The sequence below is a fragment of the Apus apus genome, chromosome 3 (genome assembly GCF_020740795.1).
Source record: "Apus apus isolate bApuApu2 chromosome 3, bApuApu2.pri.cur, whole genome shotgun sequence".
NCBI classification, from domain to species: domain Eukaryota; kingdom Metazoa; phylum Chordata; class Aves; order Apodiformes; family Apodidae; genus Apus; species Apus apus.
The window spans coordinates 21385425-21402452 of NC_067284.1; the positions used below are offsets into that span (position 1 = coordinate 21385425).

General features: G+C 40.9%; 1 protein-coding gene across 1 annotated transcript in view; it reads left to right on the forward strand.

Annotated features, from left to right (window-relative positions):
* EYS (eyes shut homolog) overlaps positions 1-17028 on the forward strand; it is a 686220-nt gene that overhangs the window by 457919 nt on the left and 211273 nt on the right. Inside the window, exon 27 of the mRNA XM_051613735.1 lies at positions 10349-10461. Within this exon, the coding sequence (XP_051469695.1) occupies positions 10349-10461 (113 nt within the window). The remainder of the gene's footprint in view (positions 1-10348; positions 10462-17028) is intronic.

The window sequence follows — 17028 nt, forward strand, 5'->3', positions numbered from 1 at the left end:
AAGGATGAAGGACCAACAACAGCAACCATGGAATTTAGGATATTTAAAAAAAAAAAAACAAACAACAGAACACCTGTTATTTTTGGGGGTTTGATTTTTTATTTAGTAGGTTTGATACTGAAGTTCAGTTACTGTAGGATTCAAGCAAGTTAAAACTGAGATGATTAATCAAATTTGTTTCTGTTTGGGCCATCTGAAGTGAATACAGTGTTGAGAGTTGAACTTGCTTAATTTTAAAGTTCATTATGATCACTTCATATGATTCTGATGATGAGCAAGAACTAAAACTGTTAGAGAAACTGCCATCTCAAGGTTGATTTTTATCTTGGAGTTAAGCATTGTTTTCCAAAACTTTTTATCATGTTGCTAGTATATATAAATTAAGTTGTTATTAGAGCATTGAAAAATACGTCAGCCACTTTGTTTATGTTTAAAATACTGTAATTTGAAAAGTTTCACAGTCTTTTACAGAATTCCAGAAATTGGACTGCAAAACCAGGCTTATTTCACAGGAGTCAGGAAAATGTGAAAGATTACTGAATAGTTTATCTTGGTACATTACGATATCTGTAGTGAGAATTTTTAAGATATATGAAGTTTATGATGTGCAGGGACAAATGAGGCAAGTGTGTGCTATGCTTTGTTTTATTTTTAATTATTTTTTATAAATGCTCTGATTAGAAGACAAAATGTAATTATATTATTTATGAATCTGTAGTGAAAGGACAACATGCAAGATCACTTCACTATGGAACTCAATTTTAGGTTAATTATGCCTAACATCAGCTCAAATTTGGGCTAGTCAGTAAGGGATGTTGATAAATGCTTTGGCATATATGTGTGAACTTTTCCTAGCAGGTAAGTATCTATACTAATTTTTTCAAGTATAAAGGGCACTTAAAGACCATAGTTACTATATGTCAAACATATCAGCATAGTTTCTGAATAGTGAATTGTATTAAATTAATTTTCTGGTGTTGCTATGACCCTGACATTTTCAGGCAATTTAAGTATTAGAGTTTGTTAGCATATTAATGTATTTTTGAAAATGGAAGGAAACCCAACTACATTGTGAAGTCTACGTTTTAGTACTCTGGCAATCACAAACAACTATCCGGTCTCAAAAAGAGCGGAATAATAGCTGCTAACTGTTAATTATTTGTATCAATAGCCCTTATTCCTAAATATGTCTTAAGACAGTATGTTTTTGTATAGATAGCACAGCACTCCAGAGGCAAGTAATTATTTGACCAAAATGCTTGTGGTATAGTTAAGATTACAAAACAAAGAATACATCAGTGTAGGAAAAATTATTGGGAGCCCAAACAGTGTTTGTATTTGGAGGGAAAGAAATAATGCTGTTTAAATACTCACTTAAAATAGTTGTTAAAATGTTCACTGATAATAGTGTTTGGGGCATATGCAGATAAATGTTTATTCTCAAACTAAGCAATTATTTTGCTGTGCAGTGTGCAAAATGGATCATAGGTTGCCATTGTGAATTTTCCCTACCAATCTGACATTCAGTCTTGAAAGAACTTACCTAGGCACAATAGCCGTCATAAATGTTAAAACGGTGCTGTAGCTGACCTTTGGATTTATTGAGTCATTTTGTTTTCTATTTTTTGTTTGTTTGTTTTTACAATTTCAAGAAGGAGGGCTTTTGTTGACAACTAAGCATTAGTGAAACTTCATAAGACAGTAAGGAAGATAAGAATAAGCAGAGCTCTAATAGGTCTAATTATGTGACCAATATCAAAATACTGTTTTTTCATTTTTTTTAGGGAATGTTACGGCTGTCATATGATTTCCAGCTCTGTAATTGTTTCTGTCTGTGTTCACATTAAATTTGCAACAGATCCTGCATCCTGTCAATTTGAAAGATGTTTTATTTGTGATTTTAAAAAGGCAGGAAAAAAACAAACAAACAAACATATCTTATAAAAAGTAAAATGTGAAAATTAAAAAGACAATACATTTTCAAAGATTACCTTGTATAATTTGTCATTATAATGGCAGCAAGTGCAGCCTGCTGATTATAACACTTGACAGTCCATCACCCTTACTTCCTTGCCAAAGTGACTGGCAAAGGAGTTAGAGAGAGTCTTCTCTTGTCCATAATCCATATCTAAAGTCTGTGTCAGCCCTCATGGTATATCAAATAATATTGTTCTCTGAATATCTGAAGCATAACTTTGAGGAAGGAAGTAATCACCTCCAGTCCTTGAATGAGGTTTTTGTTTCTGTGCTCCAGGAAGCTCCGGTGCACTCTTCTAAAACGTGTTTGCTACAGAGAAGAGCTGACCTTCCTCATTCCAGCAGCTGAACTTTTTGCTGACTTCAAATGCCTCCTTAAACAGTTACATAACTGAGCACGCGGCAGCGGTGAGAGCGCAGAGCGGCAGCGGTGAGAGCTGCTCCTTTAATTACTGAGGATTAGAGAAGAGACCGGGCTTCCCGGAGACGGCGAAGCCGGAGCAGAGCGAGGAGACCCGAGTCTGAGCGGGAATCCTGAGAGGAGCAGGAAGGCTGACGTGGCAGGGGGTGTGGCTGAGAACCGCGGCAAGGTTTAAAAGCGGCCATCTCGGCAGCTCCCTCAGAGCACGCGGCAGCGGTGAGAGCGCAGAGCAGCAGCGGCCATCACAGGAAGTGAAGTGGCGCGAGGGCAGGGGGAGAGCGGCGTGAGTGGAGGCAGGAAGCAGAGAACACCAGTAAATTTCTCTAGCATGGTGGCAACACGCCCTAAAACTGTATTGAAGAAGGATATGGGAACTCAGACGGAGGTTCTGAGCAGGCACGCAGCCGTGCAGGTCTCTGGCTGCAGCGAGTGCCTGAGCCTGGCACTGGTAGTAGAGGGAGCCAGTGGCACCGCGTGTGTGCGGTGCGAGCAAATCGATGATCTCCTCAGGCAGGTGGTTAGACTGACAGAGGAGGTTGAAAGACTGAGAATTATCAGAGAATGTGAGAACGAAATAGATTGGTGGAGTCAAACCCTGAGGCAAGGGCAGGAGGAAGAGATGCTAGAACAAGTGATGGATCCCCTCCCCTCCTGTTCTCAGACAGAAGGAGAGAACTTCAGGAACATGGAGGAATGGAGGGAGGTCCGTCCTCGGAGAGGAAAGAAAAAACCCTCCCAACTCCGTCCATCCTCCGAATTGCCCTTGAAGAATAGGTACGAGGTCTTGGAACTTCAGGGAAAGGAAAATGAAGCTGGAGTGACAGATTTGTCTAGTGAACCGCCTATGACTTGTCGCTCAGCTCCACGACTTAGGACTTCTTCAACTAAGAAGGAAAGGAGGGTAGTTGTGGTGGGTGACTCCCTTCTGAGGGGAACAGAGGGGCCCATCTGTAGACCTGACCCATCCCACAGGGAGGTCTGCTGCCTCCCTGGGGCTCGCATTAGAGATGTTCAAAGGAAACTCTCTAGTATGGTAAATCCATCTGATTACTACCCACTGCTGATTTTTCAGGTTGGCAGTGACGAAATTACTACAAGAAATGTAAGGGCAATGAAGAGAGACTTCAGGGCCCTGGGACGGCTAGTTAGGGGGTCTGGAGCACAAGTCGTGTTTGCCTCCATACCTCCTGCAAGAATGGGTGGAGAGATAAGCAGGAATAGTTTGATGATGAACGAATGGCTAAGAGACTGGTGCCAAAGGCAGGGCTTTGGCTTTTTTGATCATGGGCTGCTCTATGAGACACCTGGCCTGATGGTGGCGGGTGGGATGCACCTGTCCCAGAGGGGGAAAAGGCTTTTGGGGCAGGACTTAGCAGGGCTCATTGAGAGAGCTTTAAACTAGATGTGAAGGGGGAAGGGGAGAAAACTGGGTCTGTTAGGGACAAGCCCAAGAGGAACATACCAGGGCCTGTAGGAGGATGGGCTAAGGAGGATTTAGTCCCACCGATGTGCTCTACTTGCTTCCTGAAATGCCTGTACACCAATGCACGCAGCATGGGGAATAAACAGGAAGAGTTAGAGGTCTGTGTGCGGTCTAAGGGTTATGATCTGGTAGCAATAACAGAGACATGGTGGGACAGCTCACACGACTGGAATGTGGCCATGGATGGCTATGTGCTTTTTAGGAAAGATCGGTCGGTGAAGCGAGGTGGTGGAGTTGCTCTTTATGTGAGAGAGCAACTAGAATGTATTGAGTTTTGTACAGGGGCTGATGAGGGGCGAGTTGAAATTCTGTGGGTAAGAATTAAAGGACAGGGTAGTATGGGTGACACAGTTGTGGGGGTCTACTACAGACCTCCTGATCAAGATGAGGAAGTTGATGAAGCTTTCTACAGGCAGCTGAAAGCAGCCTCACAACTGCAGTCCTTGGTCCTCATGGGAGATTTTAACTATCCCGATATCTGCTGGAAGACTTACACAGCCAGCCTTTCACAGTCTAGGAGGTTCCTCCAATGCATTGATGACAACTTCTTAATGCAAATGGTGGATGAGCCGACTAGAAGAGGAGCGCTGCTGGATCTTGTACTCACCAACAAGGAGGGCCTTATTGAAGCAGTGGTGGTCAATGGCAACCTTGGCTGCAGCGACCATGAGATGGTGGAGTTCAGGATCCTGTGTGGGAGGAACAGAATTTCCAGCAGGACCAGAACCCTGGACTTCTACAGAGCAAACTTCGGCCTCCTCAACCAATTGTTAAGGGAAGTCCCATGGGACAGAGTGCTAGAAGGTAAAGGGGCTCAAGATAGCTGGACAATATTCAAGGACCACTTCTTGCAAGCACAGCATCAGTGTGTCCCAATGGGTAGAAAATCTAGTAAGGGAGCTAGGAGACCAGCGTGGTTAAAAAAGGAACTGCTGGGGAAACTCAAGTGGAAGAGGAAAATCTATAGATCATGGAAGGAGGGGCTGGTCACTTGGGAGGAATATAGGAATGTTGTCAGGGAATGTAGGGAGGCAACTAGGAAAGCTAAGGCCTCCTTGGAACTTAACCTTGCAAGTCGGGTTAAGGACAGTAGAAAGGGCTTTTTCAAATACATAGCCAACAAAGCTAATACCAGAGGCAATATAGGCCCACTGCTGAATGAGGTGGGTGCCCTGGTGACAGAGGATATGAAGAAGGCAGAGGTGCTGAATGCCTTCTTTGCCTCTGTCTTTACTCCTGCAGGCTTTTCCCATGAGCCCCAGATTCATATAACCCCAGAAGTAGTCAAGATAGGTGAGGACATAGTAGATGAGGATTGGGTTAGGGATCAGTTGCATAATCTGGACATCCATAAATCGATGGGTCCGGATGAAATGCATCCAAGGGTGCTGAGGGAGCTGGCGGAGGTCATTGCTAGTCCACTCTCCATCATCTTCGGTAAGTCATGGGTAACTGGAGAGGTGCCTGAGGACTGGAGGATAGCAAACGTCACTCCAGTCTACAAGAAGGGCAAGAAGGAGGACCCGGGTAACTATAGACCGGTCAGCCTCACCTCCATCCCTGGAAAGGTAATGGAACAACTTGTCCTTGGCACTATCTGTAGACATATCAAGGAGATGGGGGTCATCAAGAGCAGTCAACATGGTTTTACCAAGGGTAAGTCATGTTTGACTAACCTCATAGCCTTCTATGAGGAAATTACTAGGTGGATAGATGATGGTAGAGCGGTAGATGTGGTCTATCTTGATTTCAGTAAAGCATTTGACACCGTCTCCCACAGCATCCTTGTAGATAAGTTGATCAAGTATGGGTTTGATGATCAGGCAGTGAGGTGGATCAAGAACTGGTTGAAAGGAAGAAGTCAGAGAGTTGTAGTCAATGGGGCAGAATCTAGTGTGAGGCCTGTGACTAGTGGAGTCCCTCAGGGGTCGGTACTGGGACCGGTGTTGTTCAATATCTTCATCAACGACCTGGATGAGGGCACAGAATGTAGCCTCAGCAAGTTTGCTGATGACACCAAGCTGGGAGGAGTGGCTGACACACCAGAAGGCTGTGCTGCCATTCAGAGAGACTTAGACAGGCTGGAGACTTGGGCGGGGAAAAACCTGATGAAGTTTAACAAGAGCAAGTGTAGAGTTTTGCATTTGGGGAAGAAAAACGCCATGCACCAGTACAGGTTGGGGGCTGACCTGCTGGAGAGCAGTGTAGGTGAAAGGGACCTGGGGGTCATGGTAGACAGGAGGATGACCATGAGTCAGCAGTGTGCCCTTGTGGCTAAGAAGGCCAATGGCATCCTGGGGTGTATTAGAAAGGGTGTGGTTAGTAGGTCAAGAGAGGTTCTCCTCCCCCTCTATTCTGCATTGGTGAGGCCACATCTGGAATATTGTGTCCAGTTCTGGGCCCCTCAGTTCAAGAAGGACAGGGAAGTGCTTGAAAGAGTCCAGCGCAGAGCCACAAGGATGATTAAGGGAGTGGAACATCTCCCTTATGAGGAAAGGCTGAGGGAGCTGGGTCTCTTTAGTTTGGAGAAAAGGAGACTGAGGGGGGACCTCATCAATGTTTACAAATATGTAAAGGGTGAGTGTCAAGACGATGGAGTTAAGCTTTTTTCAGTGAAGACCAGTGATAGGACAAGGGGTAATGGATACAAGTTGGAGCATAGGAGGTTTAAGATGAATATCAGGAAAAATTTTTTTACTGTAAGAGTGACAGAGCACTGGAACAGGCTGCCCAGAGAGGTTGTGGAGTCTCCTTCGCTGGAGACATTCAAAACCCGCCTGGACGCCTTCCTGTGTGATGTACTCTAGGTGACCCTGTGTTGCCTTTCGAGGAAAGGCGTGACGACCTGGTTCAAGAACGGCACGGCGGCCAACCCCAGGCCGCTCGGTCCATCAGCTCACAGACACCAATGTGGTGGATGGCAAATGGCGTTTATTAGTGTTTACCGCGGTGTTTATATGAGTTAGGTCTGTGGTGTCACTTCCGTCTGCTTACATAGTGAACTAAGTGCTATTGGCTATTAGGAGAGGGGCCTTATCTTTCCGTACAGCGCGAAATCTTCCGGCCGCCGGACCCTAACTACCCACAACCCTGCTCTGGCAGGGGGGTTGGACTAGATGATCTTTCGAGGTCCCTTCCAACCCCTAGGATTCTATGATTCTATGATAACTTCCCACATTGTCCTATCACAGTGATACATCTGTTTTAAAGTCTTAACTACCCATAAACCTTTGCTGCTAAAAAAATAATCCCCGAACTTTGAGCCCTCCCATGGGTTAGAAGGCTGGTTCATTTTGTTGCTTGTGTATGGCATGGCAGGGTGTGTTATGTTTTAGAGCAGTTGAAAGTGCAGAGGAAAACAATTCACCTTGCTTCAGCCACGTCGTACTTGTGCAGCATATCTCTCTGCCGGGAGAGCACCACCTGTCCTTTTCCAAAAGTCTGGGAGCAGCTTTAGGCAGCCCTAGACAGAAGGCCTGTGGGAGGAAAGGAGACTGGCGCAGTCCGGAGGGGAACAGGGTTCTTATTTAAAGCTTGGAGGTGTCTCAGCCATCCTGTAGAAGTGATGACAAAAAGGACATTTTCCTTGGGACACAGAAGCAGCTGTTATGCACTCGGAACACCAAATGTTTTTGGTATCAAAGCCACTGAACTTCTTAAAAAACAAAATTAAAGGGCAGAGAAGAAAGGGGAGAGATTTTATCTATCATCTCATCCAGCACATCAGAAATATTTTCAAATGGTTCTAATTTAATCTTTTGTGTTCTAATAAGCAGAGCTTTGAAATCTTTCATTCTTTCGAAGTCTCATTTCCCTTTTGAAGAAAAGGGCAGGTGGTTTTGTCTCGAGGGTCTTGACGGAGCAAGAAGCTGTCACAATATGAAATGTGGCATACTGACTGGTGAGGTAGAAGGCAAATATACTAGCTAGAGGTCATCATTCTTTTTATGACCTTTAATGATAAGAAAAGACATACAGAGGGCTTCTGTGGAAAAATCTCTTCCCTTTAATTTGACCATTTTTGACCCATTTTGGACTTACACCATCCACAATATCCTGTGACAGAATCCTACAGCTTAATTTTGTGTCATATTAAAAGTACACCTTTTAGCTTGCCTTCATCTTCATGCTGATTTATGTACTTTTATGTCCTCTTGGTCTTGTACCATGAGAAACTGAAAACTCCCTATTTGGCGGCACACTACTCTGTTCTAACTCTGCTTAATAGTGGGTTTTCCTGAGCAAAGATTCCCTGTCTATAGCATCTTTCTCTGTTCAGAAACTCTTGTATATTTCATCATCCTTACTTTATATTTTTTGAATATTGTGACATTCTCAGGATTTTGTTTTTGCTATCCTAAGTAATGTAGGAAACTTCAAGCCACTTGTGAATATGCTGAAGAGACTGGACCTAATACAGACTGCTGAGGGAATTTCTAGGGACTCTCCATATTGAGAAAGCTCCCAATTTTTCTGCTTCTTTTTTTATCCATTCTCTTCATTTATTGAAGGCTTTCCTTGTTATCCCAGGGTGACTGAGTTACTTTATAATCTTTTTTCATAGAAACTTGTTTAAAGCACTTTGAAAATCAAAGACTTTGTGCTAAGGCATCCTTTTTTACATATTCAGTGTTGCTCCTTTGAGTTTCAGTTACTATTTCCCCTTTTGGAAACCATCTCAGCTATTCCCTAGTACATTATGTTCATCTATATATCTCATAATTCTGTTCTTTAATGTAGCTGTTAATATTTTTTATAGAATGGATCTGGGATTTCCTGATCCATAGTTTGAAGTATGCCTTTGCAATCCTTAGTCTGTCTCCCTTTCCCAAATCATACAAAGCAAAGCAACCCAAAACAACCCAAACCCAACTCAAACGAAAACCCCAAAAAATCCACACTTACCAGTCCCATTATTTGGATGCCATTTTAAGTGAGGACCTGGGTAATTTCTTTTAGGACCTTCAGGCAACACTATTTGGTATTTTTTTCTCCGCTACTGTTCACTTTGTTAATTTATTTTAAAACATTTTTTAGTAATATTTCCATTTGAGACAGATCTCTGATGTATCCCTGCTAAAAAGGGGTTCTGGCATGAGAACCTCCCAGAGCTCTTCTACATTAAATTTTTATTTGGAGAGTTCATTTATATTTCCTGCTAGAGCCTTATCTCTTTGAACACTCCTTTTGTACTTTGATGGTCTATTGGCCCTACAGCCTCTCTGGCAGGCTTAACACTCCGGTTGGATTTCAAAAAGCATTTAACACTTGCCATTATGCTTTTAGCAAATTGTTCCTCAAGATTTTATTTTTCTTTACGTGGCCTGCTTTATTGCTTTTTTACTGCCAACATTTATATACCTTCTTATTTTCCTTCATTTGGACATGACTCCAACTTCTAAATGATGTCTTTCAGCCTTTGTAAACATTTGGTACCTTGCTATTTAAACATTCCGGTTTTGGAGGGTCTCTGTAGTCTCTTTTTTTTCCTAGTAGTTTATTTACATTTTGTGTGAACCTCTGATAGCTTGTTTCAAGTGTTCGTGTGCATGTGCTTTACCCTTTGGGATATTTCTTTGAATTTTATTTTGAAAAGTCCTTTTATTCTTATGTAGTGCTCCTGTACAAAATTATTACTTCAATGACTTTTTGTTTTTTCTTTTTGGTTTTGCAGGTATCTAAACTTGCAGGTATCTAAACCTGACTACATGGTCAGTGTTAGGAGTTGGTCCTCTGCAGTGTTAAAGAACAAAGCCAAGACTTGCTTCTCTTCTAGTAGTCATTTATGTGCCTTAGGTCATGCCTTCTTCCCCTTTTAACTGTGTTTTTTCATTCCTGCATAGTCTTCTCAGGGCCTATTTAGCTGTGTCAATGAGTTTCATCTTCACGAACAGTCCTAGCAGTACTTTTTTCCTATTTTGGCATGAAATTTATTATATAATCTATGGAGTTGTAACTGTTACATGGTCCCAAGGACAGGTACATGTGATCTGGTGTGACCAGGAACTTGTCCTAGTCCAGTAGTCCAGTCCATAAAGACTCAGTTGCAACATTTTTTGAGATTTGTTTGTGCATTATAACACCTGTCAACATACCATGGCAGCGTTATTTGTTCAGCTAGCAAGATACACATATAAACTTATTTTTCTGTCTTGTTTCACTGCCTCTACAGTGATTCCCATTTTTAGTACCTCCTTAGGCATCTTTGAAACATGATTAATGGAACTAAATAGCTTTTGAGCAGGAATGTAGTAAACTTAAAAGTAGACTTTTCAAAGCTTATCTCGCTGTAATTTCTTCTTATTATTTTTTTTTAACAGAATTTCATTAGAGAAAAAATGGAGACTGGCAGGGTTCTTCCAGGAGTAGGGTTAAAATACCTTACAAATCTTTTACAGAAATTTAATTATTTTAAAACTGATTACAAAGTAAACAAGCAAAAGAGCTGTGTATTTTCTCCTTCTTAGGTAACTGGACCTGTCTGCAATTTCACTGGCTGTATACAAGTCATAAAAATCAATAATGTGGGACCTTTCAACTTCTCTAATGCTGTGGGAAGTAATAATGTTGGCAATTGCAGGTAAAGTACCCTCTTTGCCTTTTCAAGTTAGAAGAAACTGTTGATTTTGCTTTCTTCCTTAAATGGGGTGACTATTTTAGATTATTTAAACAAAGGTTACAAGAAAAAGTTATTCTCTATGTGGATATTGTGCTTTCTTTTATGCTTCTGAAGCCTTTTCTTTATGTAAGATACTTTTTGCCAAGTAGTTCCATTAAGTTTGACAGCTTATTTAGAATAAATTTTCGCCCACTGGATGCTGAAACATAGTACACTAAGCAAGATAATCTGGAACAAAATACAGGACTTGGGGGTGGAGTGATGTGCTGGTTGTGTTTCTATTTGTGGTTTGGGGGTTTCCATTAATTTTGTAACAAATACTAGTGAATTGCTACTGTGTTTACTATATATGAGATTGTGGAAAATGCTGCAAAGCGTTGCTTCTGAATATTAAGAAAAACCCACTTTATTTCACTTTTGCATATTCTCATTGCTGCTTATCATACAGTAATTGAATCAAAGGCTATACAGAGACAGTGGTGTAGATTAAGATTCTATTTTGGCATATAACATGTCTGGACATGGGAAAGTTGAAAACAATAGGAAATAGAGATTAATTGCATATATAGATAATTAAGTTTTTAATAACAAAGTATGGTTTTAGCATGATTTACAGAGTAGCTTAATTAATGTTCCTCTTTTTATTGTAACAGCATGTTAGAAACCTAGTGGTGGCTCACTAGTTTGTTAATTAAAAGATCCATGAGAACTGGACTCTGTGTTCGCTTCTACCACTAACCTCTTAATGAATTTACACACATCACACTCAAAGGTATGAAAGAAGTGTAAACATCAAACCCGTTATCTAACCAACCAGCTGCCTCTAGTCGTAGACATCAAAGCTTTTGCCAGTAAAACTTACTGTGAATATGAATTTTAGCTTATTACACTTGCCACCATTTTTATTTAGAATAGCAGCTCAGTGTCATCTCCTGTCCAAACATGACAGAAAAATAATCCTTTGCACTCTGTAAGACATTTTGTTTGGAAGAAATTCTGTAGGTGTGTTGTGGGTGTAGGTCCTGCACACAGTACAGAACTCCGGCCTCCGTTCTAACAAATGCAGCTAAGAAAGAAGTGATGGCTCCACTTTTGCTTTTCTGCAAAGTTTTTTCCTAGTCAGAACTGTGGTCTCTTCCAAAATGGGGACACATACTCTTTTCTGTGGAACTGTGCCTCTGTGCAGAAAAGAAATTCATGGAGATGTGAGTAAACAAGTTAACTGAGTTAACTCAGTAACTATTGAGTAGTTTATATAACCAGTCATTTCAGAAACAATAGCATTCAAGAAGCTGTATAGACAGGAAGAAGGCTTATTGACAGATTCAGCTTTGACTCTTTAAAATTGTTTTATTTAGAATGCTGTATTTTCTGCTATACTATATAGAATTATTGGCCAAGATTTCTTGCATTTCTTATTGATTCTGATACTTCATAGTTAGCGAATTAGTACAGAAATATGGCTGCTACATTTAATATAGATGGTAAAGATTTCTTTATTTGAATCAGAACTTGGTGATTATTGTGTACAGCTGCTTCTTGGACATATTTAGAGGGTACATGTAACTGATTGAGTTAGTAAAATAATATGAGACTTTGTATAGATGTACTTTGAAAATAGTCTTATAGATGAAAGGATGCTGGAAGGATCTATCCTGAACAGTATGTTCCTTTTCCTTCTGTTTTTTGTTCCAGAACTGCAGATGAGCCTGGCACTGGCCAGCCTCATGCAGCCTCCACAGAGTTGGCTCCATCCTGATCCAAATCACAGCTATTCCAGTCTGTGAAAAGCATGGAAACATAATTGAAATTAGTTTGAATTTCCCTTGGTGTCATGGTTGTCCCATAGAAGTGGACTGCAGGGAAGCCTGGCAAGCTTACATATTCCTTACATATTCCCTGCCCAGTGATACATGAATTTCGTATCTACACACACATGGCAGCTTGCATCACCCTTTCATCTTCACTTGAGACTTAACACATGCATCTTGACTGTCATCGGTCCTTACATATAAACTCTGCTTCCCGGAAAGCACTGGGCAAGTCCAGCTGCCATTCTCTTTTTGCAAGACAAGCTTCTTCAAGAAGAGGCATTTGTTTCGAGAAGGAAGGAGAAAATGCTTGAAGCAAGTTGCTTAAATAGGGCTATAATGTATTATGTGTGTTGCAAATACGAGTACCTGGTGAATGCTAGAATGCCTGGTGTGCTTACATTGTGTTTGCAGAACTGGTATGATTCTGTAGTGCTGCAGTTACTGCTGCCTGGCTGTAACAGAATACTCTACAGTGTGGCAGACAAAGCAACCCAACTTCTTACTGTATTTATCATCCATCCACTGGCACCATGTATTTCTTCAATTGACCTTCTACCTGTCATCACCCGTTTTTTTTTATTTTAATCCTTTTTAATGCCCCTTCATTTGCATATTTAGCCATTCTGTAGTCTTACTTCTTTATTCTGCTACGGTTTTTACTTCTTGGTGCTCCAGCAGCTTGGATTACTTCATTATTGTGGTGTAGGTCAGCCAAAGGGAGACATGCAGGAACTTCTTAAAGTGTATAGGCTTGTGAGTAAATTTTAAGCTTATGAATTTTCAATAGCTTTGAAATTTACTTAAATGCATTCTGCTATTTTTTTAACTGGATCTGTTTAAATTTTAAAAGGCCAAAAGGATGAGCTAGTATGTGCAAGGAATATAGAGAGATTTCAAAAACAAATGTTAGATACAGTTTATTAACATTTTCAAAATTATAGGCATCGCTACTTCAGGACCTTTCATATTATATTGTATACTTTGTGTTTGTTATCTCAAGAGATTAATGCAATTTAGGTTACTGTTTAAAATTTTTGAGAATTAAGAAATGTAAAAAATGAAGCCATAAAATTAATCTCACTGGCATATGTATCTGATTATTTGCTGTCTGAATTACCCTAAATATATAGGGCAAGAATGCTGTTTGTTCATTCATATTTTGTGATGCAAATATACACTGCAAATGAGGGTAAAGTATTTTAACCTCATAGGACTAAATGGGAGATGGGGGCAACATGGAAATTGTCTTTCATGTAGTTTTGGAAGTAGGTGCTAAGTTCATCTTAAATTCAAGAAAAGGATTGATAAAGGCAGCACTGTGTAATGGGATAAGATCAAAGGCCATAAAATTTTCAATAATCCTGATCATTCTGAAAGATGCAGGATTTCTGTGCATACTCAGAAACACTGAAGTTTCAAGCATGAGGCTTTAACTCAGTTAATCTTTAAGGTCATGGCCCGGATCCTTCTCGTAATAGCATGCATCACTGTTTAAGCCTGGAGTTTGCAAATACGCTGTAATATGTGATATCCCAGGAGGGAGAGATCAGCTAGGAGGGATGTATCACATAAGGACTCATCAGAGCTTTCTGACATAAGATGTAACCAAAGTAAAATAGCAAATGGCAGAATAATATTTTGGCGGGATAATGAATTTAAACTTGACTCTCTGAGATCAGATTTGCAGCCAGAAGAGTCCTCTGAGCTACTCAGCTTTTGCTTTCAGGAAAGGTTGTAACAGGAATTAGCAAAGGTCACCCTCCAATAGGTAGTTTTCTAGAATTACACTAGGCTATATACTTATCTAAATCTTGTCAAAGTTTATATTATGATTCTGTTAAAATTATTAGTGTCTCAGAGCTATGAATATATAGGCAATTTTGAAAGAGATCATATGATGGCCAACATAAGTAGAAGAGACAATTGGAAATAGCAGATCTCTGATGAGATCTTTTTAGAAATGAAATCTTCATTTTATTTTTTCCTTCTTTTGAAGCAAGTAAGATACATAGGAGGTGTTAATGCAATATAAAGCTCCTGTAAGTATTTCAGAAATCATTACTGGAATGGATTTGCAGGCAAAATGACTGTCACTTCCAGGTAGAGTTCAGATGATAGATATAAATGAAGCTTTGAGTCCTGGTATTAAAAGCTGATGTTTACTGCAGCTCACTTCTGGTTTAGTGTCTGGGAGCTAGGTCTGCTTTATAGTCCTCTCAGAGTTTACTGCATGTAGTAAATTTAGAGGTTCCAAACACACACATACACACACACAGCTATTTAAAAAATGTATGCATATGTGTATGCATCTCTATATGCATGTGTATATGCATGTTCATATACATCTATCCAAGCCATTATTTGTTCTTTTTTTTTAAAATACCTTACTGTGATACAGAAGAATAATGATGAATGCAAATCTACAAGGCTGATTTGCACTCAGCTAATAAGCTGAGTTCTTCATTATTGCCTATTGGACATTTGATTTTTTTTAATTCTTTTATTTTGCTGTTAATTTATCACAGGATGTTTTTTCCAGGCTGAAACCGAGCTTTATTTCAGCTAGAAGACTCTGATTGCTATTTGCATTTAGGAAAGAGGCTCTTGAATGTGCATTACCCAAGCTCCATTCCATCAAGAGGACTGATGAGTTTCCTAATGCATTAGGCAATTTTCTCAGGAGCTGTGCAACACATTTTGGAGATCTCTGCATGTTTTCAGTAAGCCCTCAGTTCCATTTTCACCTCACTTACACTATTTCCAACAAGCTCTAATCCCCTTCCTTATGTTTGAGTAGTCCCTTTTCCATTCTGTATGTTTTGGTCATATGTTAATAACCATAACAGAATAACAGAATTAGAGAATGGTTTGCATTGGAAGGAGCCTTAAAGATAATCTAGTTCCAACCCCCCTGCATTGGCAGGGACACCTTCCACTAGACCAGGTTGCTGCTTAGAGCCCCATCCAACCTGGATATTTTTCTGCTGCCTTTTCTTCCTCTTTTGACATTCCTGTTCAGTTGACTTTTCAGTTACAGAGATGTCAATGTTGAAAAAGACAAAAAATACAGAAGTGACATATCTCATCTTTCCTGCTGTTACAAATCCTCAAAATCACTGTAAATTGTTATGTAAGCCTTTAGCTCAATCTTTTGAAGTATTCTACGGAAATTGTAATGTATATTAGACAAATCCGTGTGTCAAATGTATACAGGTAAGATCACAGAATCACAGAATCTTAGGGGTTGGAAGGGACCTCGAAAGATCATCTAGTCCAAACCCCCTGCCAGAGCAGGGTCACCTAGAGTACATCACACAGGAATGTCACCAGGCGGGTTTTGAATGTCTCCAGTGAAGGAGACTCCACAACCTCTCTGGGCAGGCTGTTCCAGTGCTCTGTCACTCTCACAGTAAAGAAGTTTTTTTTCTGATATTTACATGGAAACTCCTATGTTCCAGTTTGCACCCACTGCCCCTTGTCCTATCACTGGTCATCACTGAAAAAAGCCTGGCTCCATCCTCCTAACACTCCCCCTTAACATATTTGTAAACATTGATGAGGTTGCCCCTCAGTCTCCTCCCAAGCTAAAGACACCCAGCTCCCTCAGCCTTTCCTCATAAGGGAGATGTTCCCACTCCCTTAATCATCTTTGTGGCTCTGCGCTGGACTCTTTCAAGCAGTTCCCTGTCCTTCTTGAACTGTGGAGCCGAGAACTGGACACAATATTTCAGATGTGGCCTCACCAAGGCAGAATAGAGGGGGAGGAGAACCTCCTTTGACCTACTAACCACACCCTTTCTAATACACCCCAGGATGCCATTGGCCTTCTTGGCCACAAGGGCACACTGCTGGCTCATGGTCATCCTCCTGTCCACCAGGACCCCCAGGTCCCTTTCTGCTCTCCAGCAGGTCCGCCCCCAACCTGTACTGGTCCATGGAGTTGTTCTTCCCCAGATGCAAGACTCTACACTTGCCCTTGTTGAATTTCATCAAGTTTCTCCCTGCCCAACTCTCCAGCCTGTCTAGGTCTCTCTGAATGGCAGCACAGCCTTCTGGTGTGTCAGGCACACCTCCCAGTTTAGTGTCAGCAGCAAACTTGCTGAGGGCGCACTCTATTCCTTCATCCAGATCGTTGATGAAAACATTGAATAGTACCTGAGGGACTCCACTAGACCTCCAATTAGATTTTGTCCCATTGACCACAGCTCTCTGACTTCTTCCTTTCAACCAGTTCATGCTCCATCTCACTGCCTGACCATCAAGACCACACTTCCTCAGTTTATCTACGAGGATGCTGTGGGAGACAGTGTCAAAGATAATATGTTTGTTAATATTACATTTCTCTCATTTTTGGGGAAGGTTGCCTCTCATCAGCATCCCACAAAACTAACATCTGCCTTTCTTGGGGCAACTCGCTACTTCTAAAAGGTTAATCATAATTTTTGGTGATGTTTGTCTTGACTTAATCTTCTGTAACCTTATGCATGTGCATTATACCAACAGAAGATTGTTTCTTAATTCTGTCAACAGAATTCAGTGGCAGTCACTGTTAGTGTGTCTGTGCTGAACAATTGTAATGAGATCTTGATTTCTGCTGGAATTGCATGGAAGGTACTAAAACAAGACTGAAAGCATTACATTCATTTTTTTTCTGGTTTTTCTCGAGGAGGCATTTGCAGGTATATATGTCAATGTACACATGCCAATGTATAAG